The 27,556-nt window shown below is 40.8% G+C and overlaps 1 protein-coding gene across 4 annotated transcripts in view; it reads left to right on the top strand.

The window, feature by feature from the left end:
- The window catches only part of Sphkap (SPHK1 interactor, AKAP domain containing), a 156,507-nt gene that overhangs the window by 50,934 nt on the left and 78,017 nt on the right, over positions 1-27,556 (top strand). For all 4 annotated transcript variants that reach the window (XM_052750075.1, XM_052750073.1, XM_052750072.1 and 1 more), the window contains one exon: positions 18,275-18,382. In XM_052750075.1, coding sequence (XP_052606035.1) covers positions 18,275-18,382 — 108 coding nt within the window. The remainder of the gene's footprint in view (positions 1-18,274; positions 18,383-27,556) is intronic.

Genomic DNA, 27,556 nt, shown 5'->3' with positions numbered 1-27,556 from the left:
CCATTACTGTGGCAGCTATGGAGATTGCTGTGGGTGTTTGCAATCTCAGTAGGGACCAGGGACAGAGCTGAGTTATGCTCAGTACCCTCTCCTGCCAGAGGCTGGTAGCCAAAGGTGGGTAACTTTCTTCTTGATACCTTCCAAGTCAGTATGCTTGATGGAAAGCATATCTCCATGATGGGTAAGGAAGATTAATCAAGGACAATGACCTAAGAGAGGCACAGTCTATCTGAGGGGTCTGGCAGGGTGGGGTGGAGCTTTATTATATCAAGAAGGGGGAATTGTGGAGGTCCACAAAGGTTCCTAGTGAACACTGAGCTTACTTCACCCAGCAGGGCTGCATTACCTCTAATTGCTTGACCACATGTGTGGTTACTTGGTAATTTGAAGGCTTTACACTTGGCTGTGCTAGGGGGAGGTCTTTTGATCCACCCCTTGGAGTTCCTATAAACAGCCCTTTAGAAGAGACAGTAGGGGCTGGTGGATAAGAGTCCAGGCCCTCCCGAGGCTATCATGTGTTTCTATCTGTTTCTCTCCCCTCTATCCTTCTATCTAAATATTTCTCACTTCTACCCTACTCAAGAGTTGCCTGGTCATAAATGTGGGAGCTGGTCTCCCACCGAGAGCTTGCTGTGAATGTATGAGGACCTGAGTTTGGAGAAACACCAGAAATTCCAGATGACGGAAGTTGTCATGCACCATACACAGCAGTGAACAACCAAAGAGAGCCTGTCTCAAACATGATGAAGGCAAGGACTTACACCCAAGCTTGTCCTCTGACCTCCACACACCATACTCTGGCACACCTGCACTCACACCTGTGAACATACACACCAAAGTGACTCACAATGTCTAACTCTTCTGAGTACCCAGAACATGGACTCTTAGCAAGAAGACATTGAATAGTTCGATGCTTTTATTACCATTACTACCAATTAATCTCAATGATCATTGATTATTTTTCAAATCTTGTTAATCATAGATAAAGAGACAGGGGAAGTGAGCATCTCGTGTTCATAAATGTGCATATACATTTATGCTAAATGGGGCCCAGGTCTGTAGCCCTGGGACTTGGGAGATTGAGGCAAGTATTCAAGGTCAGCTTTGATTATATACCTTATTATCCTGAACTACATAATGAGACATTGTTTCAAAGGTACACACAGGCATACACACACATACACACACACACACACACACACACACACACAACACACACACACACATGAAGTTCATCCCAAAGTAAGTCAAAAGAACAGACTAAATATATCTTAGAAGAAGCAAGACCTACTGTCCAGCTGAATCACCCACCAGTAAAAGTAAAAATAATGTAGACAATCGGCATCTACTGGTAATTCCCAAGTTCATCCAATGTAATAGCCTCCACTTCTTCATCAAGCACACTTATCAGAACCAACATATTGCTAAGGTAGCTAGTGGAAGAAGTAAGGTAAGGATCGGAGAATCACAATAACCATCCACTGAAAAGCACCAAAGTGATGATTACTTTCATGTGTTGCACAAGGAATCTCTCAGGGCTTTGGAATCTGACCCAGCTCCTCTGGTCACTGGAAGCCATGGCTGGGGAAAAGCCACTGCATCAAAAAAAAATACACTCTGACAGACATATTCAAATGAGGAATGTTTCCTTTTGTATTTTCTACATTGGGAGGCTGCCTCTCCAAATTTTCAGATGACCACATAGTCATGGCTTCAGATAGGACCTTCTTGCTCTTAGAAGCACTCTGGTGTACAAAATAAGGTACATGATCACGCTATCTCTAGAGGCAGGATGTCCCTTCTCTTGTTTTCTTATCTGTGTGTTCACAAGCGTGCAGGTACATTTGTATGTGCAGGCATATTGATGTGTGCACAGGTATGTCTGTGGGTGGACAGTTTCAGTTGTCCTTATTCAGACTCCAACTTCATTTTGAGACAGGGTCTCTCACTGGCCTGGAAATAATCAAGGAGTCTAGTCTGGCCTGCCAGTGATCGTCAGAAATTGACTTATCTCCCCCTCCCTAGCCCCAGCTTTGGTATTACAAGGAAATATTAGATTCCTGACTTGTTTTGGTTTTTAATTTTTTTAATGTTCATACAATACATTTTTATCATCATCTTCCACCTCTCCCAACTCCTCCTAGATTTCATTTTCAAATGTAGATTCTAGGCAATGATCTCATACCTCCATCCTTACAAGGAAGGCATTTCAATGAGTAAGCTCTCACCAAGTCCCTCTGCTTTTAAAAGCAAGGGAAATTACCAGATAATGTTACATGAGGTGCTAGTTACTGCATGGCCCAGTATAGTAGTGACAAAATTGCTGCTGCTGCTGCTACAACCTCCCATTCTATTAATTTACATTGATAATGAAGCTTTGGTGCCTGGATATGACCTTAGAGACTTACTCAGCACAGCCCATTAAGCAGATCTTTCAGTTCATCCAAGTTGGAGTGTGAGGTGTATAATATGCTTGCCACTCTAATGTAGTGACTGTGAAGATCTAGAATGAGTTTAAATGCTGAAAATGTGATTTTCAAAATAGTGCATGTTAAATGTTGGAATCACACACTGCTGCAGAAACCTGGGAAGAGTTTGGAGTGGGAGAAGGACCTGTCCTTCTCTCCCAGTGACCCTGGAACAGCTTCACTCCTAGTCACTGCCTAATGCTTCCCTTGCTGGAACTCCTAATATGACAAGTAGAGTCAGCTTCGCTAAGCTGATTTGTAAGGATTTTAGACTACGTAAGATAAATTATTATAAGGTTTAATTTTATATTCATTGAACTTTAAGTGCAAAGTCTCTATTGTATCCTTATAAGATCAAAGTCTATTATCTCAAAGCAGTGGAATCAGGCAACTGTCTGCTTGTGGAATCTACCCACATGCTTGAACTACATTTCCCAAGCACTGGAACAGCATCCCATGTTTTTCTTCTCAGTGTGTGATGTCAGGCCTGTGGGCATTCCATGCAGTATTCTTGCGTGTTGAATACTCTTACATTTTCTTCTCCCTTGGACACATTGTACTCTATCTTATAATCCCACAACAGTGGAGCATTCTCAGCCCTTGCTTCATTTCATGGACCAAAGATTTACCATTTTAGACAGAGTAGAACAAAGTCTCTAAATGGTACTGGCATGAAGAATGAATTTTTAGAGAAAATCAACACCCCAACTATCTCTTTTCATGTCATGTTAATTAATTCTCCATAAACTTGAACTTATCAAAGGCAGCAGACGGAGAATCCTCGGGTGCCCAAAGACAGTCTGATCTTCCTGTGACATCTGATCACATTCTTTGAAGTTTCAAGCATTCTTTCCTGTGACTGACCCTTGAAGTGGCTTCAATGTGCCTCAGATATATCTGAGGAGTGACAGACCAGATGCCTCTTGATGTTTCATTTCATTCTGTAAAATGCCCTGTCACATAAACTCAGATCTTTTTGAGGATATGCAATTAACAAGAGAATTCAATTAGTATGTGGAGGCAAGACATTCACACATTCTAATCCCTATCTCTAAAGAGAGAAATGCTTGAAACAAAAACCTGATCACTACTTATCCAAAAAGCTAAGTGGTTTTACTGAGTTGAACAGTTATATAGAAACATCATGGAGAATGGTTACAGTGTTCTGTACTAGTAATGGCTCGTTCCATTCAGAAAGGAAAGACCTAGAGAATGCGAAGATATATAAAACAAGAAACAAAAGGCTGCAGTCTAAAGAAGAAAGTGTCTCCCTCTGCTCTGTAAAGCACATGGGGGTCTCTGCATGGTCTCTGTGATCCTGCAGCACACTAGTAGTCTCCAGGCCCAGGATCAGATACAAAGAATGGCCTTGTCATTTTTTGAGAAATGGTTCGATGCTCTCTTGTATATCCATTCTACAGCAATTAAGAAAGCAAACTTCTAGCTGAGGAGCCCCCATGGAACTGGATCAGGCCCTCTGGATAAGTGAAACAGTTGATTAGCTTGAATTATTTAAGAGGCCCCCAGGCAGTGGGACCAGGACCTGTCCTTAGTGCATGAGCTGGTTTTTTGGAACCTAGGGCTTATGCTGAGACATTTTGCTCAGCCTTGGTGTAGGGAGGAAGGGACTGGACCTGCCTCACCTGAATCTACCAGGCTGAGCTGAATCCCCAGGGGAGATCTTGCCTTGGAGGAGGTGGGAATGGGGGGTGGGAAGAGGGAGGACAGGGGAATCCGTGGCTGATATGTAAAATTAAATTAATTATAAAATAAAATAATAAAAAAAAGAATTTCAGAAAAGAGAAAAAAAAGAAAGGAAACTTGCAGGATGGGGGCCAGGGTGATGGAGATATGGCTCAGCAGCTAAGAGTACTGTATGCTTTTCCAGAGGATCTGAGTTCAACTCCCACCACCTACATGGTGGTGGTTCAAAAACCATCTGTAACTCCGATGCCCTCTTTTGGTCTGTTCCAGCATTGCAAGCACATGGTATACAGATATGCACATGCAAAACACTAATACACACAAAAACAATAAAATAAAATAAAAATAATAAATGGAAACTTATTTTTAAAAGAAAGAAAATAGGAAGTTATATTAAAATGATGTTTAAAGAGGGCTAAGTTAGAAAGTCTAAAGGTAAGTTTTTGGATCCAAACATGCCTAGACTCTGGGATGCTAGGAAGGGCCATTTCATGGGCTAGAATAAATGGGAAGAGGAGAAGTGCCTATGTAGGAACAGCAGAAAGAGAAGGAGGAACCAGGATGAGACATGTATGAAAGTCAAGGTTGGTAAAACTGCATGGCAGTGAAGGTCACACAGAAGATGACCTCTGAGCATTTAGGCCAAAACATCTGGAGTGGTGATCAAGTTGAGACCCTCCAGAGGGGCATGGAAGGCCCTGAGGAAAAGGAAAAGGTAACCATGAGTCCAGAATCTAGAGCATACACCATGATTGCCTCGGAGAGCAATGTCACTGACCACTAAGGAAACTTCTGCACATCCCGAGCCACTTCATATGGAGGAGCCTTCAGGGTTGTGCTGAGGACAAAATGCAAATAGTGAAGGCTTCCAGCAGGGACTCATTTCCTCTGCTGTCAGTAAAAGCAGGTCAGGGTGCTAAATGTCTTCTCTTGTCATTGGGGCAGTCAAGTTCACCCTGAACCAGAGAGGCTGCCTGTGCCCCACCAACAGTTTATACTTTGGAAAAATGTTAATATTGTGACCTTTTGTGGGACAGTTTATCTAAAGCTATCAGTTGCAGCTTGATTTTCAACATGAATATGATTTCTGTCTGCATTCCAAAAGTTGGTATAATGGAGGACTTTTCATGAACCCTCCCCCCTTTCCTCCAATAATTTTGTTATCCAATGCCTGAAGGTCAACATGCCAGTCTGCTATATTTGAACAGGCCCAGAAGGATCTTGCAGAACTTTTTCTTTCTTTTAAACCAAAAAAAGTAGGACTCTGAAAGCCCAAAATAGCTTAGAATATTTTGTGAAAATTGAGCAATACTATGCTTTTGGAATTAAGTCTTTTCCTTCTGAGTACTTGCAATTACCATAAACTTTCTTTAAACTGTAAACTAAATATAGCTATCCAGGAATGGAAGGGGTCTTGAGTTTTGAAAACACAATCTGGCGTTTGAAGTTCTCTTTCTCTCTTGGGGTACTTGAGAAAGACTTCCCACCCTGCTCACTGTCAGCAGCATCAGAGGCTGTTTTCTTTCTCTCAGTCCTGTATGTAGAAACTCCTTCACTTTAGAAATCTACAGTGGGCGCTCCTCGCTCCCCAGAAAGCCCTGGCAGCATACATCTTTTCTCATTTCCTACCAGGATTATTCTCTTGCTCACAATACCTAGGTTTCCATTCTGCAAATTACAAAGAAGAAAGAAGGATATAATTGATGTACTGAGTGCACCTTTGGCTCAGACATCTCTCTGAGAGAGCCTATTCATTAGTGTCTCCACACTGACTAGGCTCTTTCCTCCCTTTCATGGAAGTGACCCACCCCGGAAGACTTACTCCATGGCTCATGCACTCCCAGAAAAAGAACTTCCATGAGCAAATACGTTTTTAAAGTTACATGTCTACTTCAATGCTTCCGACAAGCTTTTTGTTTCCAATGGTTTCTTCTGGAGGAGAAATGTATTTGAGGAAAGAGAATTATCACTTTCTCTTAGTTATCAGGGGCCAAAAAGTATTTAATAATGAAGTGATACATCATTATTAAAGTCATGTCCTTTTGTCCAGTGGTAAATTCTGTACTGCATACCTACACAAAATAATCTAAAATCAATAGTAGCCTTTGATGCATTTTATAAATATAGATATATATCCTTCATAAGTGATTTTTCATATATTTTGCATAGCTTAGCATTAAAATAATATTTCTTTTCACTGATCTTACAAATGTACAGTGATACATTGGTTCCACACAGCCATTAAATAGCAATCAATCAACTTTCTTCTATTTATAAGTCTAACTTGATTGTGTTCAAGCCATTGCTGACGGTTCATAAATTAGGCTCTATTTCCATTTCCTGAGTATGTCTGCTTCTGTTGTGCCCTCACCTCATACTCTACACTCAAGCCTGGTTACACTCATATGGAAAAAGCTCTGATCAACTTGGAAAGAACTTTTTTTTTCTGGGCAGCTGACATCTCTGGGATGTGACAGAAGTAGATAAAAGCAGTCTGATACTTCTTCACTGGTCCCAAGCATTGCTCAAGCTCTGGATTGTCATTGTCCTCTTATTCAGTCCTCAGAACTGCAGTGAGATGTATTGTAGCTTGTGGGATGTGTGTAACTGAGGATTACAAGTAAACATCAAGACATGTGGGACATGCTGAAAGCGCATTGTTCATTGCTTGCCACATGAGGGTGCATACTGGCCCAGGTTAGCATACAAAGTGGCTAAGCAATGTACATGGAGTAATAGTTCCACCCCCTTTTCCCATGAAACATTTCCATTTTACACTCAGATACATTTTGTACGTCAGTATTATACTTATTTACCAGCAACAAGCTTAATTAAACCATGTACTGGTGCTAAAAGCATTTCATAAGTAAGGACTCACTTGCTATAAAAAAAAATTAGCTAAGGCTAACTTCCAGTCTGTTAACCATGCTGCATGATTATCTGAAGCTACTGAAGCCCTTCCCATTCCCCATTTACAGCAAGGGGCAGAATGTATTGCAATCCCACATGCAACCCTTTCTTCCCCAGGCTTTCCCACCAATGGTACCTTTCACCTGGTGTTCGCTAGGCTGTGATTCCTCCTTGATGACGAGAAAGTGTTTTATCCTAAACACTAAAAGAATCCCTTTATCTGGCTGTCCCTTTCTAATAATCAATTAGAACATTTTGAGTCTTAGTAGGTATCAGTAGCACAATTTGAGAATCTTTTACAGCCAACCAAAAAGAATTACGAGGTATATCCCATGAATAATCATTACTCATATAGTAGAATCCAGTTCTCTCTTGTAAAAGGAGACTTACACACAAGAACCCACTGATCCAGTTAAATTATCATTGAAAGGAAAATGCTACCTTGACATTTGGTTAAACCCAATGTGAAAGGTTTTTCAATGCCCCCTTTCCTTCTACACAAGACTTTTATTGGTGTCATTGTTTCTGCTCAGTAGTTTGGTATGCTTTAAATAGACTTTGTGCAGTTTCCCCTTGAAACAGTGGAAAGGTGTTTTATCCAAGAGTAGAATACAGAAGACTCCAAAAGGAAAGTCGGCAAAGCCATAGATTAAATCAACAGGAACTTAAATGTATGAAATTGAGCAAAATTCTCTGTATTCTAGACCTGTGTGTGTGTGTGTGTGTGTGTGTGTGTGTGTGTGTGTGTGTGTGTGTGTGTCTGTGTGTATGTGTGTGTGCATGTGTGTATATGTGTACTAGACTTTTAAGCTATTATCAACTTAACTCAATAAACAGTTAATCCATTGACCAAACATTCCAAAATTATAATAAAAGAATTTCAGAAAAAAATCTTAGCATGCTTCCATACATTGAAAATTCATGGTCCATCTTAGCCACAGATGTCTTCTTATTAAAAGATTCTTTTCCTGCTTCTAGGAAATTTCATTTCCATCAGCTCTCTCCCCTGGCCATCATGGGCTCTTTTCTGTCCTTCAAATGTATACTCCTGCGTTGAGCCTCTGTTTATGCTCTTGACCTCTGGCTGGGCCCCTGCTCTTTCCTTGGATGGGAGTGTGGCTGATACCTTGCTTTATTCAGATCGCAGTTCCATGTTATCTTTACAGCCTTCAGAATTCTTTTACCACAGTGTTAGAGAAGTCTGCCAAGATGCACTTTCCAAAATAGCATCTTACTTCTTTAAGCTTTCATCTGGCATAGATCTTTCCTATAGTTTTCATTATCTGACATATATGTTCATTAATTACTCCTTTGATTGTGGTCCTGCCACAATAGAATAAAACAAGACTCTACATGTATTTCTAGTCTGGTTTTGCCCACTGATTCCCCAGTTAAGTTAACAATGCCTAGTGGGAAAACAGCAAGAGCATAACAAGTAGCTGAGTAGATAAAAGTGAGTAATAAAACTAGCATAGATGGCATATCCTTCTCATGATGGCATTGAAAAGCTTTTCATATGTATATACATATATTTACATATGTGTACATACTACATTGATCACTCTCCCACTATTTCTTATCCATCTTCCAGCCTTATTAACCACCCCCTCTCCTTAAAAGTCCTTTCCCCAGATTCCTGTCCTTTTGCTTTGTGCCTTACTTGATCACAGTCATCTGTGCTTTAGGACTATCTATTGAAGCCTGGTGGTTTCACCAGGGGGTATACAAGTGAAGGCAATGATTTCCCCCCTTCCTTTATCAGTAGCCAATACCTCAGTGGTGAGGGGTAGGGTCCCATGAGTCTCTCACTCACCCATGCCTGACTGTTGACACACCCATTCTTGTGCAGATCCAGTACAAGCAACAGCAGCTCCTGTGAATTCATGATTACAATGGGTGTGTCATGTCCAGAAAATGGCATTCTGCAGCCTATCTCTGTATATGCCGGCTCTTAACATTCTTTCTGTCACATATTCTTGATGGTACCCTGAAATGAGGGTGGATGGTATAACTGTCTTGTTTAGAGCTGGACACGTAACCATCTCTTGTTCTCAGCACCTTGAGTAGTCATTCACCACCATTCACTGAAAAGAGAAACTATTCTGATTGAGGCTGGGAGTGGCATTTATGGGTAAAAACATAAATATTGGGCCAGTGAGAGTGCACAATGTGTAGGTAAGCCATTGCTAAGCATGATGACTTGAATTTCATCTCTGGAACCCTATGGTGGAAGAAGAAAACTAATTTAATCAAGTTGTCCTCTGTCCATAACAACCCCCCCCCCCCCCCACGCAATACACTTATGCACAGGTACATGCACACAAACATTAAACAAATAAATGTTAAAAAATAATTATTTAGGGGCTGGAGAGATGGCTCAGAGGATAAGAGCACTGACTGCTCTTCCAGCGCTCTTCCAGAGGTCCTGAGTTCAATTCCCAGCAACCACATGGTGGCTCACAACCATCCGTAATGAGATCTGGTGCCCTCTTCTGGCCTGCAGTCATACATGTCTACATAATAAATAAATAAATCTTTAGAAAAATGATTATTTAGAAGACAGATTGATATTATTTCGAGAAGATTCTTCTCCCTTCTAGGGCCTATGACCTCCCACACGACAGATCTTTGGCCACTGTCCCTGGTGTGGACAGTATCAGAAGGTCTTGAGGCCGCTCATAGAATGGCTGTTTACTCCGATAATGATTGTGCCACTATTGCACGAGTGTGCACACCTTACACTGTGGGCTGGTACTGTGATCTGTAGGTGTCAGAGATGGCTTTGTCAGACCACTGATGCCTTTTCTCCCTTAGAAGCTTGAGTGGTGATTTCCAGCACCGTGAAAGCTAGGGAGGAAGTTTCCAGTTCAGCCCCATCTTAACTTCTCTATAACTTAGGATCAGAGTACATGGTATCTTCAGCAATATGGTCTTATCATCCAATTCTGGTAGACATCCAAGAAGAATGGCAGGAGCCTGTGTTACTTTAGAGGACCTCTGGATCCTCCTTAATGAAAAACTTACAGAAGAAAGTGATATCTCACACCTGGCACTGAGATTTCTGTTTAATCACCCACAGCTTTTATGGAGCTCAAGTTAAAAAAATTAGTTTCAAAGCAAAATCTTTATAAGGAAAAGAAATCACTTAAAACTAAGAGGAAATATAATGTAATACTGCTATGCACCTGTTGTAACTGATATGTTTAACAGTAAAGCCTGATAATACTAAGTACTAGCATAAACTTGGAGCACCTTGCATTTTGCCATTTTGCTAATGGAAACTGAAATCAGTAAGTTTATATAAAGGCTCATTAGAGCCATGTAAATTTGCCTTAATACTTAATAATGCTCATTTCTATGTGTTCACCCAGAATGCTCCCCCCAAAATCTTAAACCAAACAAAAACTTGTGCAAATATCTACAATAGCTTTATTTCTACCCATTCAAGGACAAAAACAAACCAAATGTCTTTCTAATTATAAAAATAAAAATTCTCTGTATACCCAGAAACAAATGCCACTGGGCAATAAAGCAAACCACTCAATGCATATAACAGCAAAATGAACTTCAAACTCATTATGCCAAGTGAAGACAACTTGTCTCAGCAAAGTCTCTAAACTACAAGATGCACATGACATTCTGGAATAGACAAGATCCTAGAGGTGGAAACAAGATGAAACCCCAAAGGCAGAGTCTGGGTATGATTTCAGCATTTGGAGCATAGGTACACGTGCTGGGATTTGAAGCTCGGTGTGTCTTTACAGCACATTTTTCCATCTTGGTTTCAGTAAATAGCATAGATCTGAAAGGTAAGGGGGATAGAAGGAGAAAAAGCAATTACAACATGACTTCTTAAGATTCTATGGGTTCCTGACTTTCCCTGCCATGTAACATTCCTGTCTTAGAACATTCAGGTGTCACAGATGTATTAATATACATTAGTAATGTTACTCAAGTCCAGGATATTGGAAAGTCCATGGTGCAGTTGGCTCAGGGTCTTATGAAGCCTATTTCTTATCAAGTACAAAGTGATCTGTACACTATGGAGGATGGAAGGATTATGGAGCCCCTTTAGTAAAGACACTGATCCTCTTGGTAAGGATGGAGCCCAGCTCAGCCATCACTCCTTAAAGCCCCATCTCTTAATGGCAACACATTAGGGATTGGGTTCCAATATATGAGTTTAGAGTGGTTCTCAACCCCAGAAGGGTCACATATAAGATATTCTGTATGTCAGATATGTACATTACTATTCAAAACAGTAGCAAAATTATAGTTACGAAGTAGCCACAAAATAATTTTATGGTTGTGGGTCACCACAATGTGAGGAACTGTATTAAAAGGTCTCACATTAGGAAGATTGAGAACCACTGATTTAGAGAGACGCAAACATTCAGATCACAGCAACACTCATCTCTTTTGTTCCCTATCACAGCATTGTGTGGATTTCTCCATCTTATGAACCATTCTTTGCAATTATGTATTCCAATACTCTTTTGTTTATTATTTTACCTCTGTAAATATGAAGATCAATTCCATACTGTGCACAATATGTTACCCAGAAAGCAAACCATAACATGCACATTAGAGGCTTTGCTAGTGTTTAATATATGAAAGAAAAATAAACTTTGGTGAGAAGACTGTGAGAACAGAAATAGGCAAAGAGGTGTTTCAGTTGGCACAGAACGAGCAAGCCAACATAACTGGGAGAGGACCAGAAGTCGAATTTCCTTTAGAGTTTCAACTGGGAAAGGAGGGAGTTTGTACTTAGACACAAAGAGTCCAAGATGACCACAGCAGATCCAAGTGTAACAACTACCCATTAGAAATGTGAAAAGCAGGCTCCTAAGAAAGGCCAAAGCTGAAGCAAGAGGTAGGAGCTTGTCATTCCTCCAGGTGAAAATTAAAGCTCTGTGAGGCCCTGGGCTCTGCAAGAAGAATGATTGATGGGAGAGGAAAGAGCAGTATTCCTGAAAGAAGTACTTATGAACAAAGCAGGGAAAGCCGGTCTGAAGAGGCAATCCTCCCCAGCATCTCTGGACGATTCAAATTCGCTTTCCAACACACTCATCAAGTGCTAGAGCTTTTGTTGCCTCTTGACCCCAGGCAAAGCTAACCACTTTGTTCTTGGAACATTTGCCTGGGATTACCTTTAGTCAAAGCACCTCCTTCCCTTCATCACATCCCTGGGAGTGCTTTCCAGAGATCTAGTTGGTGTTTTGTGCCTATTCTTTTATTTTATTTTGCCACACAGTCTTACCTTGACTAGGCTTGCCTTGCAATTCTGATCATCCTGCCCCCCTCTCCCTAGTGCTGAGAATGCAGTGTCTGACTCCATATCAGGCTTGTTCATCATTATTTCCCCAAATGAACTCAATGAACATTTGCTAACCAACTGCCGGCTGGAGAGAGTAGAGAAAGAAGATGAAAATAAGAATGGCATGTCACAAATGAAGGAAGAGAGCTTGTCAGGCACTGAAAATATAAAGAAACTGCTAAGATGGAACACATACCCTCTAAATTCCATGGCCTTCCTCTACTAATAGAAAGCATGCATCAATCAATTGCCTATTCTGTTAGGTGATCATGTTTTTGTAAACATCTTATTTGGTCCCCAGAACAACTTTCTCAAGTGGCATTTTTATCCTGGAGTGACTGATGCAAGAACTAAACCACAGAAGTCCATTAAATTGTCTAAATATATTAAGTGTGTGAGATGAGGTGGTAGAGTTTTCCGTCCTTCCTCCAGATCTTAGAAGCTAGAAGTAAGTCCCTTCTCCAATCTAAGACACCAACCAAAAGGGCCGGCATTGTTCTGCAACAATAGGACTGGGTTTAATTTGTAAGAGCCAATTCTTTCCTCTCTGTCTTGTACCAAAACGGTGGTGTCCTGGGGCTGTCTGTTGAAATAAAAAGCGGCTGCACCATGGAGCAGAGGGATCTTTCCTCCTTATTCAGGACACTCTCGAAATTTCCAGGCGAATTGCACCATTACCGCTTCAAACTCGAGAATGCACAGCACACAGCACGTTCATTATTAGCACTCCATCTGAAATAAGCAAGGCTGGAACTAAAAATAGCAGATAACTAAATGAGCCGTGGAGAACCTGGTGAGCATCTCTCTTTTCCCACTCAAAAATGACTCCCTCAGCAGGAAGCTATATTCATAAAGCTTCAAAAACATTAAATGCTCAAGCACATACTTTCTTTTTCTTCAAGCGCTCCTTCTAGTCCCTTGTCCAACCATTAGACAAAAAAGCAGGTTAAAATTGCTTAACACACTAGGCTAGATAGCTCACTGAAGCTAGTATCTTTATTTTCTCTCCTTGTTCCCTTATCGAACTCATTTTAAGAAAGAAAAAATCCCATAGTATATGTATGTGTGTGTGTGCCTGACTGTGTGTATGGTGCACCATGTATGTGTGGGTTCCTGTAGAGGTCAGAAGAAGGTGCTGGGTTCCCTAGAACTGTAGTTCCAGACCACTGTGAGCCACTCAATATGGGTCCTGGGAAATGAACCCAGGTCCTCTGAAAGAGCAGCAAGTGTTCTTAGCCTCAAACCCACCTCTTCAGCTCCCTCTTTTTTTCTTTTTTCTTTTTTGAGACAAGGTTTCTTTGTGTAGCCCTGGCTGTGTTGGAACTCATTCTGTAGACCAGGCTAGCCTTTAACTCCGAGATTCACCCTCCTCTGCCTCTGCTGGGATTAAAGTTGTGCATCGCCACCATCATGTTGGACTAAAATATGTGGGAAATGAGTTAGGAGTGTGAAAGGGATGATTACACGATTTGTCCAAGTGAGGTGTTTACCTCACTCAGATAGCCTGGTACAATGGTTTTACACAGGGAAACGGGGGCCAGAAGTTAGGAGGGCACAAGAGTTAGCTGACAGAGAGTCAGAGCTGGAACACAACTTTGCAATCACCCAGAGTCAAGTCCTCAAATTAGGACATATGACCCAAACGTAAGATGCATGAGATATCACTAACACACAAAGATTATGGCTTGAGTCAAGGCCTTGATATCTGAGGGACTGGCTGTAATGCTGCTTCTGTGCTAAATAAACAAATTATTTGGCTCCTGTGGTCAAGGGCAAAGAGAATAATAACTTTTAAAGGATGGCTACTGCTGGCTGTGTACTTATATGCCAGGAACTGTTTCATGCCATGTACATATGTCAGCTTTCACATTGTATCCTAAGTCTAGAGGTTTAACTCAAATAATACGAGACACTTTAGCTCAGAGTTCCCAATGTAGTATCATTTTGTTAATTATTAATATTAATATAAGTAATTCTAATCAGGATAGGCAAATGGCTCAGTGATTAAAAAGCTTGGCACACAATCCTAAGTACTGAAGTTCAGATCCCCAGCACCTGTGTAAATGGTAATGGTGTGGGACAGCGTGTAATTCCAGCTTCACAGACAGAAACAGAATGTCCCCAGGAAAGCTGGCTAGTGAGACTAGCCATAGTCATGATCTCTGGGTTTGACTGAGAGACCCTGCCTCAATGAAGAGTGGAAGGACAATCACAAAAGATCCCCGACATCAATCTTGGGCCTCCATATTTATATGCAACCATGTGCACAGGTACACACACAGGCATGCCAACACTCATGTAAAAAATGTATACATAAATAAACATAAAAAATGAAAAAAGGAAAGAAAGGAAGAAAGAAAGAAAGAAAGAAAAAGAAAGAGAAAGAAAAAAGGAAGGAAGAAAGAATCGATTACTAAGCACAAGTAACTGACTGTCTAACTTCAGGTCAGACAACCCCTTTCTCAGCTGTAGGAATTCCAAGGTGGCAGGTGGCCAAGTGGCAGGCTGACTTTTGTCACTTCCCGTCCACCATTAAGGAAGTGTGGCAACTTTGCCCACCCTGAAAGGGCCAAGGGAACTGCAATTCAGCTACTCCCTTCTCCGCAGACTGACCTAATTGAGAGATCAGTCAAAGGCTGATGTGACAGCTGAAACATTTTGTTGGGACCACAACAATATATGCCTTTTGTGAGTCAGTCCACAGTCTAAAGGAATGAGCTCTGAAATGATGAAGAGCTGATTCCGTTTAGAATGATTGTTGGGCTGCATGGTAAAATAGGATTAGCCAGGGTGTTCATCTGGTGCCTGTAGTTTAAGCTCTGATGCTCCTCGGATGCAGAATTAATGAGTTTTTTGTTTCAGTGATGGTCTTCCAAATCCTGAAGATCAAAGAAAGGCCAGGGACAAGCACATGGCACCAGTTGTCTAATGATAACTCAAGTAGGCTTCAAACCATGCCGCCTATGAGATATTACAATATCATATCATCACGAAGTGGATTAATTCAGTTAAATCATTTACACTACAAAAGTTTCTCCTTCTTAAAGAAAAATGTTACCCAGGAATTTTAATGAGGAAAATCTGAACTTAAATGAAAGTACATAAAATCCACTTTTACTTAGAAAAATTGGACAATTAGAGATGTTTCAGAAGCACTCTAGATCAGGCTATTTGGGAAGCATGGAAGACAGCTATGTTCAGGGAATTGACAAACAGAATAGACCTTGGTGCCCTCAAGACTATATCCAAGGTCAAGTCTGAGCCATGGGGAGCCAAAACCCCACACCGCCAAACCATCTGAGCTTCTAGGTCTTTATCATCAAAATCATAAATTCTGTACAGACCTTTGTCTCTGAAGTAGCAACATTGCAACCATTATTAGGTGAGTTTTAATAGCTTGGTTTGTAGAATTTTCTAGCCCTGAAGACAGTACTGGCTGTCACGATCAATACTACAAAATTCACAAGACAAATTACGTCTCAGTGCAGAATATTTATGAAAGAAATTTTGCCTTCATATATCTGAAGCCGTTTCCTTTTCTTGATTTTAGGTAAAAGTATTCCAAATTTCTATCACTGTTTATAGTTCCCTTCAAATCATAACCAAACCATGTTCTAAGAGAATAACTCACCTCTTGAGTGGCTAACATACAGCTCCTCAGTGGACCCCTCCCTGTTCCCCCCACAGCTCCTCAGTGGACCCCTCTCTGATCCCCCCACAGCTCCCCAGTGGACCCCTCCCTGTTCCCCCCACAGCTCCTTAGTGGACCCCTCCCTGTTCCCCCCACAGCTCCTCAGTGGACCCCGTCCATGCTTCCACCACGTGCTTTTTTGATCCCTTCTCATAGATGCAGAAACTGAACATCATAGTTTACATCACTGAAAATCATAGTTTTCATCACTTAGCCCAACTTGTCCTGCTATTAATGGCTAAACTCACATTCTAAACAAGGTTTGCAAACTCTGTTCTATCAGAAAAATAGAAATGAATTCCAGTTTTATGCAAAGGGATAGATTCAGAGATTTAGAGGCCCTTTCTGCTTTATGTGAAGTTAATCTATGTTCTTGAATTTTTTAAATAAATAAAAAAATATGATCAAAAGAACTTAAAGTTCTTTTGGTATCTACAATAGTTTAGGTTTATTTTATCTATTTATGTCAGAGTTTTCATCTTACTTTGTTTTGTTTCCTTGGGGTGTGTGTGTGTGTGTGTGTGTGTGTGTGTGTGTGTGTGTGTGTGTTGCACATGTGTGGGCATGTGTGTGTGCAGGTCCCCATGTACACATATGCATGGAGGCCAGAAGATAACTCCACGTGTCCATTCCTCAGGTGCCACCCTTGAGACAGCCTTGCTTTTCTATGAGTTCTGGGGATGAAATTCGGATCCCTCTGCTTGTATAACAAGCACTTTCTCCACAGCTGTTTTTCTAGCACCTTCTTCCTTATGTCCAACATGACTATTTATAAAATGTTAAACACTTGCTAATATATTCATTAATGAAATACAGGTGATTTCCAAAACATAATAAACTTTGAGCCAAGGAGAATATGAGTTTATTGCAACTGTTTGCAAATCTCTCCAACTTCTGACTTAAGAGTCAACTGGTCTTTTAGTGCTTCTGCATTCAATCTTCTGGGCCACCACAGGTCACACTGTTTCTAGAAATGTAACTGAATACTCAGAGATAATGGGCATTAAAACAGCAAATGCTATGTTAACGCTATTAGGAAGATCTCTCTAAGAGGAGTGAGAAGCCAGCCCCACTGCCAAGTTTAGTTGGCAGAAATAGCATCAAGTTGACTGTTCAGTCGCCTGTTCACATACGAATTGTTTGTGTTATCTCAAAAGAAAGATGGAGGTTTGTCATCCTTAGGTAACAGTATTGAAAGGGAAGATGTGCCCAAGACAGGTCACACATCTGAGGCAAAAATACTATTAAAAAAGTTTCTGAATTTGTGTTCACTCTATTCTAAAACAAAATTACCATATTTCTGCTTTTATAGGATAAAAGAGACAATATTTTGTTGTGATTAAATTCAAATTCTATTTTAGAGGCATTAACTGAATTAGTCAAATCTATTACATTGCTTAAGGGAAGGTTGTAATCACAAATTAACAGATATTCACCTTAAAAGAGAACCATGATAACATTGGAAGTCATATTCAAAATCGAATCATTTAGTTACTTAAGAAATTATATCTTCAAAATATTTGTCCTTGAAAGACTCTTTTTGTCTTTGATTTGAAACCTAAGGCCCCAAACTGCGTTTATAAATGATATCTGGCTTTGCTGATATGTGTGTTCAATTTCTTTTTATTTTGTCATACTATTGCTATATGGAAAAATGGTTTTACTAATGGAACTGTATCGTTCCTAACACGTTTTAATAGTACCTTAGGTGTTCTAAAAGAATTGAGCTGTTTTTCATACCTATGTTAGCAAAATCAAAGAAATGAATAGGCAATGCACCAAAAGTGAAAACATGATTTTTTTTTAAAATCAAAAGTATCCAAATTTGCATGAGAACATTAACTATAGATGAAACTTCTGTGCACACGGACAGCTAGTCATCACCCCAAAACAATCACTAAGTTACAAGTTATGTAAAAGTCAAGCACACATTAGTGTTTAGGGTGTTAGATTTGATAAACAAAAAGGAGCAGCAATACCAACAGCAAGCTAGCCCACGGCAGAATGCTTTATACTTTCTAATGCTGCGGTAATCCAGCATGTTTCTCCCTCCTCTTCTTCTACCCAGCTGCTGGGAGGAAAGGAGGGGAGAAAAAACACCTACAGGTTTGTCAGTAGAAAGCAGCTTGTCTACCTAGAAAGCCTGGCTGATCAACACTGAAAGGCTTCTCTGTGTTCCCCCAGGTTCTTCGCAGCAACAGCCTGCTGGAGTCCACGGACTACTGGTTGCAGAACCAGAGGACTCCCTGCCAGATTGGGTTTGTGGACGAGGAATCTGAAAACTGCGCTTCGGTAAGTGTGCGGCACTCTGCAGGGATACAGTCTGATAACGCGGGAAATTGGGGCAAGCACCTAAGACAGAAACTTCACAGTATGCGATAACTTCTTAAATACAAGGTTGGGAAAGGATCCTTTTGAAAATACGTGAGTAGCTCAGGAGGACACACAGCTAGTGTGTCTACATCGATGCTTCATTTAAATAGAAGAACTAATGCAACCACTCCCATGGAAAGGGGGAAAAAAAACGCATTCTGAAAACAATGACCCAGGCACAGATCCAGAAATAGAATTGTAGTAGAGGAAGAAAAATTGAAAATCTGAACAGCTCTCTTGGATTCTTTCCAATATCTTTCATAATTCCTGTTAGGTGTTTTCTGATATGAAAACTGGGCAAGAATTTTCTAGCATTCTTTGAGTTACAGCTATAATTTGAAATCCCCCTCAACCTAAGAAATAAAAAAGACATGAATTTTAATGTACTGAGCTGTACTGTATTACATGAAAAGCCTCTGTGAGGCAAGACTGGTTGTTATAGATAAACTGTACAATTCTTGGGGCTTAGAGTGTGGGTACACATTGTGGGTGTTTGGACTGATCCTTTCTAAGCATTGTATCCTGCATCGTGATTGAAATCACCTAGCTCTTACAGGGTCATGAGTACACAGACTGAGGAGCTTTTGCAAAGCAGCCAAAAATGTAATGTATTTCTTCTCCAGACTGAATTGAGAGCACCACCTCTGAGCTATTCCTGGAGGTATGTTCTGTGCCGGAATATCTGTTTCAAAAGAAAAAAAAAATCACACACAGAAGGATGAGAATGGCATGGGATGCACTTTGATATGTACTGAGCAGAGCAGACCTGGCAGACAGAGGGAGAAGCATCACATAGTGAGGTCTTGTGGCACTCCGAACAGAGACTGCCCCAACCTGCTTCAGTTACTCTCTGTTTTGGAAAGGGGAGCAGGACACCAAGTCCCACCCCTAACCAAGAAGTTATTCTGAACAGATACCTGCTGGAAAAGAGAACACCAGTTTTCTCCAATGTATACCAATCCCACTCCTCAGCAGGCCCCGTGCCCACCAGTAGCTGGCCAACTCAAAATTGACTCCACGGGAGGGGGTGCCTGTTGTTTTGTTATTTTTTGCCTTATTCATCTTTTGTTTGTTTTGATTCTCGTTTTTTGGTTGTGCGTGAGAGAGACAGAGGGAGAAAGAGAGTGGGGGAGAAGACAGTTGAGTGGTGGGGATATGGAGAAACAGGGAGGGATTGGAGTAGAAGAGAAATGATAAAAACACCTTGTATGAGAAAATGATAAGGAAAGAAAAATGGTTTTAAAAAGAGTAACTCTGTTTTGAGTCAAAACTTCAGTATTCACCTTTTAGTATCTGTGTGTGGTGTGTGTGGATGGGTAGGTGATATGTTATGGGGAATGTTGTATGTGTGTGTGTGTTGTGTATCTGTGTGTGTTGTGTCATAAGGTGTGTGTGGTGGGTATCTGTCTATGTGTGTCTGTGTGTACTGTATGTTTTTTGTTTTGTTTTGTTTAGTTTGGTTTGGTTTTTTTTTTTTTTTTTTTGGTTTTTCGAGACAGGGTTTCTCTGTGTAGCTTTGCGCCTTTCCTGGGACTCACTTGGTAGCCCAGGCTGGCCTTGAACTCACAGAGATCCACCTGGCTCTGCCTCCCGAGTGCTGGGATTAAAGGCGTGCGCCACCACCGCCCGGCTGGTTTGGTTTTTTGAGACAGGGTTTCTTTGTGTAGATTTGGTGCCTGTCCTGGAACTTGCTCTGTAGATCAGGTTGGCCTCGAACTCACAGAGATCCGCCTGCCTCTGCCTCCCAAGTGCTGGGATTAAAGGCATGTGCCACCACCGCCCGGTGTGTGTATTGTATGTTATGTGGTGTATGTGTGCATGTATCTATATGTTGTGTGGTGTGTGTGTGTGTGTGTGTGTGTGTGTGTGTGTGTGTGTGTGTATGTGAGGTATGTATGTGCATAGAGTGTGTATGGTGTGTGTATTTGTGTGTGTAGTATGCATGTGCATAGATTGTGTGTATGTATGTGCATAGGGTGTATTGTGTGTGTATCTGTGTATGTGTGTGTATGTGAGGTATGTTTGTGCATAGAGTGTGTATGGTGTGTGTATTTGTGTGTGTAGTATGCATGTGCATAGATTGTGTGTAGTGTATGTATTTGTGGTGTGTATGTGTGTGGTATGTGTGTGCATAAAGTGTGTATGGTGTATCTGTGTGTGTGATGTGTATGTGCATAAAGTGTGTATGGTGTGTGTATCTGTGCGTGTGGTATGTATGTGCATAGAGTGTTTGTGTATGTGTGGTATGTGTATGCATAGAGTGTGTGTGGTGTGTGTATTTGTGTGGTATGTGTATGTGTGGTATGTGTGTCATAGAGTGTGTATGGTGTGTGTATCTGTGTCTGTGGTATGTATGTGCATAGTGTATGTGTGTGTGTGTGTGTGTGTGTGTGTGTGTGTGTGTGTGTGTGTGTGTGTGTTGTAGATCTATGGATGTGCAGGTAGAAGCCAGAGAGCAGCATCAGACTTCCCATGCCTTCCATTATTGCTCTCCACACTATCTTTTGAGACAGAGCCTCTCCCCGGGCCCAGCACTCACTGGTTGGCTACACTGGCCAGTGAGCTCCTAGGAGTCCACCTGCGTCATCCCTCTGCAGCTCCCCCTTCCCCCCAGTGCTGTGTCACAGATGTGTACAAACATGCCCACTTTTACGTTAGCATCAGGGATCCAAACTCAGGTCTGCAGGATTCCAAGGCAGGCATTTTACTGATGGAGCCATGTCCCTAGCCCCAAACGTTTAGTATTTTTTAATCTCTGTCCAGAAAAGTAGTTACTGGACTAATTTTCTTTTCCGAAAAATAAGGAGGAGTATGTAACAAATAATTCTGTAGTAACGCCTTCTTTACAAATGCAATTCTGGAGGTAGAAAATCCAGGCACTTGTGATGTGGATAACCAATCATAGCACTGTAAGGAGCAAAAGAGAACCTGTTATCAGTAGCTATTCTCTGGCCAAAGTTATCATCCAAATAATTCCTATATTGTTGTATTCTACTTGGAGAGAACGTGAAAGTTGGACTAAAAAAAAAAAGTGACTGAAGGGCAGAGGTCTTCTCTACACTCTCTGTTTGGGATTGGAATTTCAGGTGTACAATTTGAAACACTAACTTTCATAGCCATGGCATCTTCCTGTGTACAAACACTTCTATCCACGTCAAACTGGACTTAGAATATAGCACTTCCTTTCTTCTTTGTTCTTTTCTGGTGTTAGATGACACCAATATACATGGTTGAATTGGTTCATCCTGCTATCATGTTCTTTCTAAATGGGGAAAGAAACTAAACAGAAGTAAAAGATACATTAGAGTATTTTTTTGCTAATCCTGCCCAGTCATTTGTAATGACTGAAACTGATACAAACTGATATAAATTTTCCATGTCTATGAACCAAAAATGAATGTTAAGACCCCTATAGAAAATCAGTCTCTAGCTATCAGTCTCTAGCTAATGTATCCTATAGTCACTTTTTCTTAATTTCTAAATTCTTTCCCTTTTAGCTTGGTGAGGTTTCTAGGGCAGGAGAAGAATCATGAGAGACCAGGGTTCCATATTTCTGAAAGAACCTCAGATCTAAAAATGAACAAGGGTAAACTATGGACGTACTGGGCCAGAAGAAGGGAATTCTGACCAAAATAAATGTGATGGAACCATGTAGTCAAGAAAAATCATTCAATTCTTTTTTTCAAAACCATTTCTCAGTGTGGCAGGTGGAATATACCTATACTCCCAGTTACTGGGGGAGCTGAGGTAGACTTCAGGGTTGTCTGGACTATATAACAAAAACCTTATCAAACAAAGGATAAAATGCATTTTCTCACAACTCCATGAAAGTGCAGTATAAATGCAAGCTAGGACAGTACTAATGCCTGTAATCCCAGAACTCAGGTGGCTAATACGGGAGGATTATCAAGTATTGGTAGCCAATCTGGGCTACATAGTAAGTTCCCAACCAGCCAGTACTACAGAGTAATATCCTGTCTCAGATGCCTCCCTTCTGGGGCCAGTGGGAGTGTAATTTAAAGGAAGATAAAAATAGTATGTTTGAAAATAATCCCTTCATTAAAGTTTAATTTAAAAAAATCAGCATTATGAAATTATCCCAGCCTTAAAGTATTTACAGATAATCACAGCAAACCCCCCAAGGAACCTGTAGGGATGCTGTTCATTGCTTTATCATCTGTTCATTATTCTGGCCGACCCAACACTAAGTGAACTGCTCCATTGGCGATTGCTTCTGTGCTCCAATTAGTAGCTAATTTTATATCTAAAGTAGATTGGTTTCGTGTCACTTGATTGTTGTTCTGCTTTTTGTTTTTGTTTTTCTTTTGAGGACGGGACTCAGGTTTAAAAATTATTGGGGTGCTGTGTCCATGTATCAGTACAGATTTTGTTTCCAAAAAGCAAAGCATGAGGTTTTTTTTTTCTTCTTCAGGAGGCAGTCCATATGTTCCACAGCTGACATGAAGACTCTGTTCCCATTCCCTTTCTGTTGCTGTGACAAACGTCATGACCCCAAAACACCTAAGCAGGGAAAGCATGCATTTCAGCTCACCCACTGAGGTCATAGTCCATTCTTGAGGGAAAGCATGGCAGGAAGTCAAGGTAGGAAATTGGAGACAGGAACCAGGGAAAAATGGTGCTCACTAGCTAATACAGCCCAGAAACACCGGCCTAAGAATGATGCCACCTACCCTAGGCTGGGCCCTCCTGCATCCAGTTAACAATCAAAGCAATCCCCTCACAGATGTGCCTGCAGACCAGCCTGGTCTAGGCAAGTCCTTAATTGGGATGACTTTAGGTTGTATCAAGTTGATGATTTAGGTTAACCAGCATAGAGTCCTGGTGAAGAACAGGGTGAAGTGATCAGAAGCACGATAGTCACTCTCCTCCCAAACAGGAGACACAGGCTGGAAAGCCTCTTGAGGTGACCTTCAAGTTTTCCAAAGGTATCAAGTATGAAAAAAAATCCTGTGTTTTCCTAAACAGAGCTTCATATATCATGCAATGTCATTTCATTCTCTTTCCAAATTGACATTCGAAAAATAAAAAACAAAAATAACTCATGTACTAACTTTCAAGGTGTGTGGTTTTTTGTTTTTGCGTTTTTTTTTTTTTTTTTTTTTTTTTGGTTTGTTTCAGTAACCTGATTATTTAAAAGAAAGGAAATGTGGAGGACAATGAAATTGGAAGCCCACCACCAAAATTCAGCAGCCATAACACTATCAATCATAGCAGAGATCTTTAAAACTGTTGATAGGAACTAGACATTTCATATTCTTGATATTTTTAATTCAAAGCTAAGTAAGTCTTTATGGAATTTTGCTACATACTAGAATTTTGTTTTTAATTTTTAAAGAGTCACCTTAATGCATTGACAACATTATCTTGGCCATTTGTGTTGTTACTGTTCCTGGTTTTTCTTAGTTAGGGTTTCTAGTGCTGTGATGAAACACCATGACCAAAACAACTTGGGGAGGAAAGAGTTTATTTGGCTTACTCTTCCATGTGTTCATCATTGAGGGAAGTCAGGACAGGAACTCAAAACAGGGCAGGAGCCTGGAGACAGGAGCTGATGCAGAGGCCATGGAGCCATGATGCTTATTGGCATGGTCGTTCATGACTTGCTCAGCCTGCTTTCTTATAGAACCCAGGACCACCTGCCCAGGGGTGGCTCCACCCACAATGGGCTGGGCCCTTCCCCATCAATCATTAGTTTAAAGTGCCCTGAAGGCTTGCCTACAGCCAGATCTTATGGATGCATTTTCTCAACTAAGGCTCCTTCCTCTCCAATGACTCTAGCTTTTGTCAAGTTGACACAAAAGTAGCCAGCACAGGGTTACTATCAGAATTTTTTTTTTCCCTAATGATCATTTGAAGATACACAGCTACAGTTCTTCAAATTGTGTTCTCTTTATTGTATACGTTTTTATTAACAAATCACAGTATTTAAAAATGTATTTGTCTGAACTATGTAAATTAGTGGATGGAGCTTTGCAGTGGCCTTCAGGGTTCCATGAAGGGATGCTATTGAAAAGTTGATATTTGACCGCTGTCCTATAGATCTGTCTTCTGTTGCAATGGCAAAAAATAACCAAACCTCTAATGGCTGGCCTTTACTTTATATCATTTCTTTAAATATATGAGACTTGAAAAAAGTTGAGAGCTAAATACTTCACGTGAAAAGCTTTTCTTTGAAAGATCTAGACTAGGATACTCAAGGAAATATGTAACTACAGAACTGGGAGGGATATTTGTAAGCATCTTGTCCAGATATGTGACAAATTCTAAAGCAGGTTTTTGCTTCTTTCTTTAAAAGGCAAGTTAGAAACTCACGATTTTTCATTAATTTTAGACTGACAGGCACAAGCAAAGAAAGGAGACAGCAGTCCCCCATTTCCTCAAGTATTACTAACTTTGTGGTTCGCCATTTGCTCTGTGATGTGTTTTTATGTGAGTAATGGCAGGCGAGTTACAAAGTGCTTTAGGGTGAGTAACAAACGTGAAGTCCTTTATTCCTCTCTTCTTTCGTGTGGAGCATGAAGATTTAAAACTTAGGATTGAACTTGGCTCTGTAGTAAAACCTTGTTATAGTTCCCCTACACTTAGGATGTAGAAAGTCCCCCATAGGCTCACATGCAGTTCTCAAGGGTGGTGCTCTTAGCAGGTGGTAGAAACGTTAGGAGATGGGGCTTGTTTGGGAGATCACTGGGGGCATAGCCTGGAGGGACATATTCATTCTTTCCTCACTGTCTCCTCTCCCTCTCCTCCCCTCCCTTTCTCCTCTCCTGTTCCTTCCTCTTCTTTTTTCCTTCCCTGCCTCTTCCTCTTCCCCCTTCCCAATCTTCTCTCCCCTCCTCTTCCTTTTTTCCTCTCCTCCTTCCTTCCCTCCTCCCTCTCTTTCTCCTCACCCCCTCCCCACACACTGTCCTTATTTACCCTGCCTACTGGGCCTTCATCTAGAAACAATGATGTCAAATTCCCGTGATCCACAAGGCCACTTCTGCTGAAACTCTCAGACAACATCAATCTTTCTGACCCTTAAAGCTGTTTGAGCAGGTACTTAGACACAGGGAGGAAAAGCTGACTGGCACAGCCTGGTTCAGTTCCTCTGCACAACAGCATTCCTTTATCACTAAAGAATTTTAAAGAAAAACTAAACAATGCCACCTGCAGAAAAGCAAAAACCATCAAATGTCAGTGAAGGATGACAGAGTAAAACAAAACCCCCATGTTGAAGTAGAGAATCTTATTCAGGCTGGAGGGTTGCTTCAGCCGGCAGCCTCTTGTAAGGGAGAGAATGTGAGCCAGCTCTCAGTCCTCACCCATAGGGGTTTGTTGTTTTCTAGCCACATTCTTCTTCCTTTCTTTCATCTAACGAATTTCCAGGGGGTTTAACACTCAAACCCTTCAATGAGTTCAGAGAAAGGACCCTCCTGGAAGGCTTGCTTCTCAGCCCAGCTCCCCGAATAGATAAAATGAGATGACCCTTGTTGAAGTGGAGCACAAATCTTAGGATCTATTTGTGTGGCCTGGCCTCACCCTATCAATCTGCCCCCTCAAAAAGTTCAAAATTCCCAGAAGCATTTGACTCTTAGAGAAACCAAATTCCCACTAAACATGACTAAGCTGCCAGAAGCCAATGAGTTAGGAAACCACTTTATTGTGAACATAATCATGAAGGCTTATATATCTTTATAAACCAGGCTTTAAAAACTATTTAAGCACTTGGGAATAAGAACTCCCTATGTGATTGCATATTAAAAGTTGGTTGTAAACTGCATTGGACAAATAAGTAAAAATTATCCAGTATACAACAGTAGGTGCATAGTTAATAATAATGTATTTTACTTAGATTTTCATTAGCTGTGTAGATTGTAGCTGCTCTAGCCATGGAGAAGGTAGGTAGATAACTAGTTGAAATGAGAGAAATGTTCACTTATTCTATTATCCTAATGATCTTAACATGCATGTATGCAGTGGTAAGTTTTCTCTGGTCCCACCTAGCCACACAGTCCCTCAGGTGCTTATAAAATAATCATTCAGAGGCTTAATATTAATTACCAGTTGCATGGCTTATTGCAAGCTTATTGCTGGCTAGCTCTTATAACTTTCCCCATTTCCATTAATCTATAAGTTGCCATGTGGCTGTGGCATTACCAGTCTGTTGGCATCTTGCTGCTCCTACTGCAGCGGCTCACATTTCCCCAGACTCCTTTCTTCTCTCTGAATATCTGCTTGGATTTCCCACCTGACTCTGAGCTGCCTTGCCATAGGCCAATGCATCTTTATTTATCAACCAATCAGAGCAACACATATTCCCAGCATACAGAAAGACATCCACAGCACATGTGTTTCCTAAAGTGTGCTGTATGCCTTAAATAAATTGATACAAAAGCAATAAATTAAATACAACAAATTAATGGAAAGAAAACACAAGAGTAAAAAAAAAACTAAAGCGATAAAATTGTATGGATATATTAAATAATATGGTTGAAGGACAGAAATCAAGAATCATTATACTGATAGTTTTTGGCTTGAGCTCCTGGGCCAGTGATACAAGAGAGAATAAGGGAGGGAGTAATGAGATAGGGAGAAAGTGAGAGTAGACATTGAAAGGTGGGGCATAGTTGACTATCATATGTTCATTCACGTAGAGATGATAGGCAGGCATCTGCATTTAGAGACTGGAGCTCTTAGCAAGGTCAGGGATAGAGGTCAAGATTTAAATGTCATCAAAGGATCTTAGAGAACAGAGATCCATGCAGCCAAGGGACAGTATAGAGAGAAAGGAGCAATTTGCAAGAAGTCTGGGACACTCAGAATTCATGCATAGCTGATGACCTGCGTGCCATAGGGTCCTAGATGTAGCAAAGGAATATTACTTTAGTTAGTAAGCCTGAATTTTGAATGCATAAAATATTTTACAAATCTCCACATTTTGCCACTAAAACTGTGGTTGGAGGAGCAGATCTGGGTGTGCTTATAAAGCCTGAGTGTTTACATCATTTATCAGCTATTTTTAATTCATTTTGACAGAACACGTTATTAAAATAGCTCAAAATAGAGACATGTTTCAAATGTTCAACACCTCCT

Source organism: Peromyscus californicus, unplaced genomic scaffold, assembly GCF_007827085.1.
Source record: "Peromyscus californicus insignis strain IS unplaced genomic scaffold, ASM782708v3 Scaffold_21__1_contigs__length_65335640, whole genome shotgun sequence".
Taxonomy (NCBI): Eukaryota; Metazoa; Chordata; class Mammalia; order Rodentia; family Cricetidae; genus Peromyscus; species Peromyscus californicus.
This window is presented reverse-complemented; position numbering and strand designations above follow the sequence as displayed.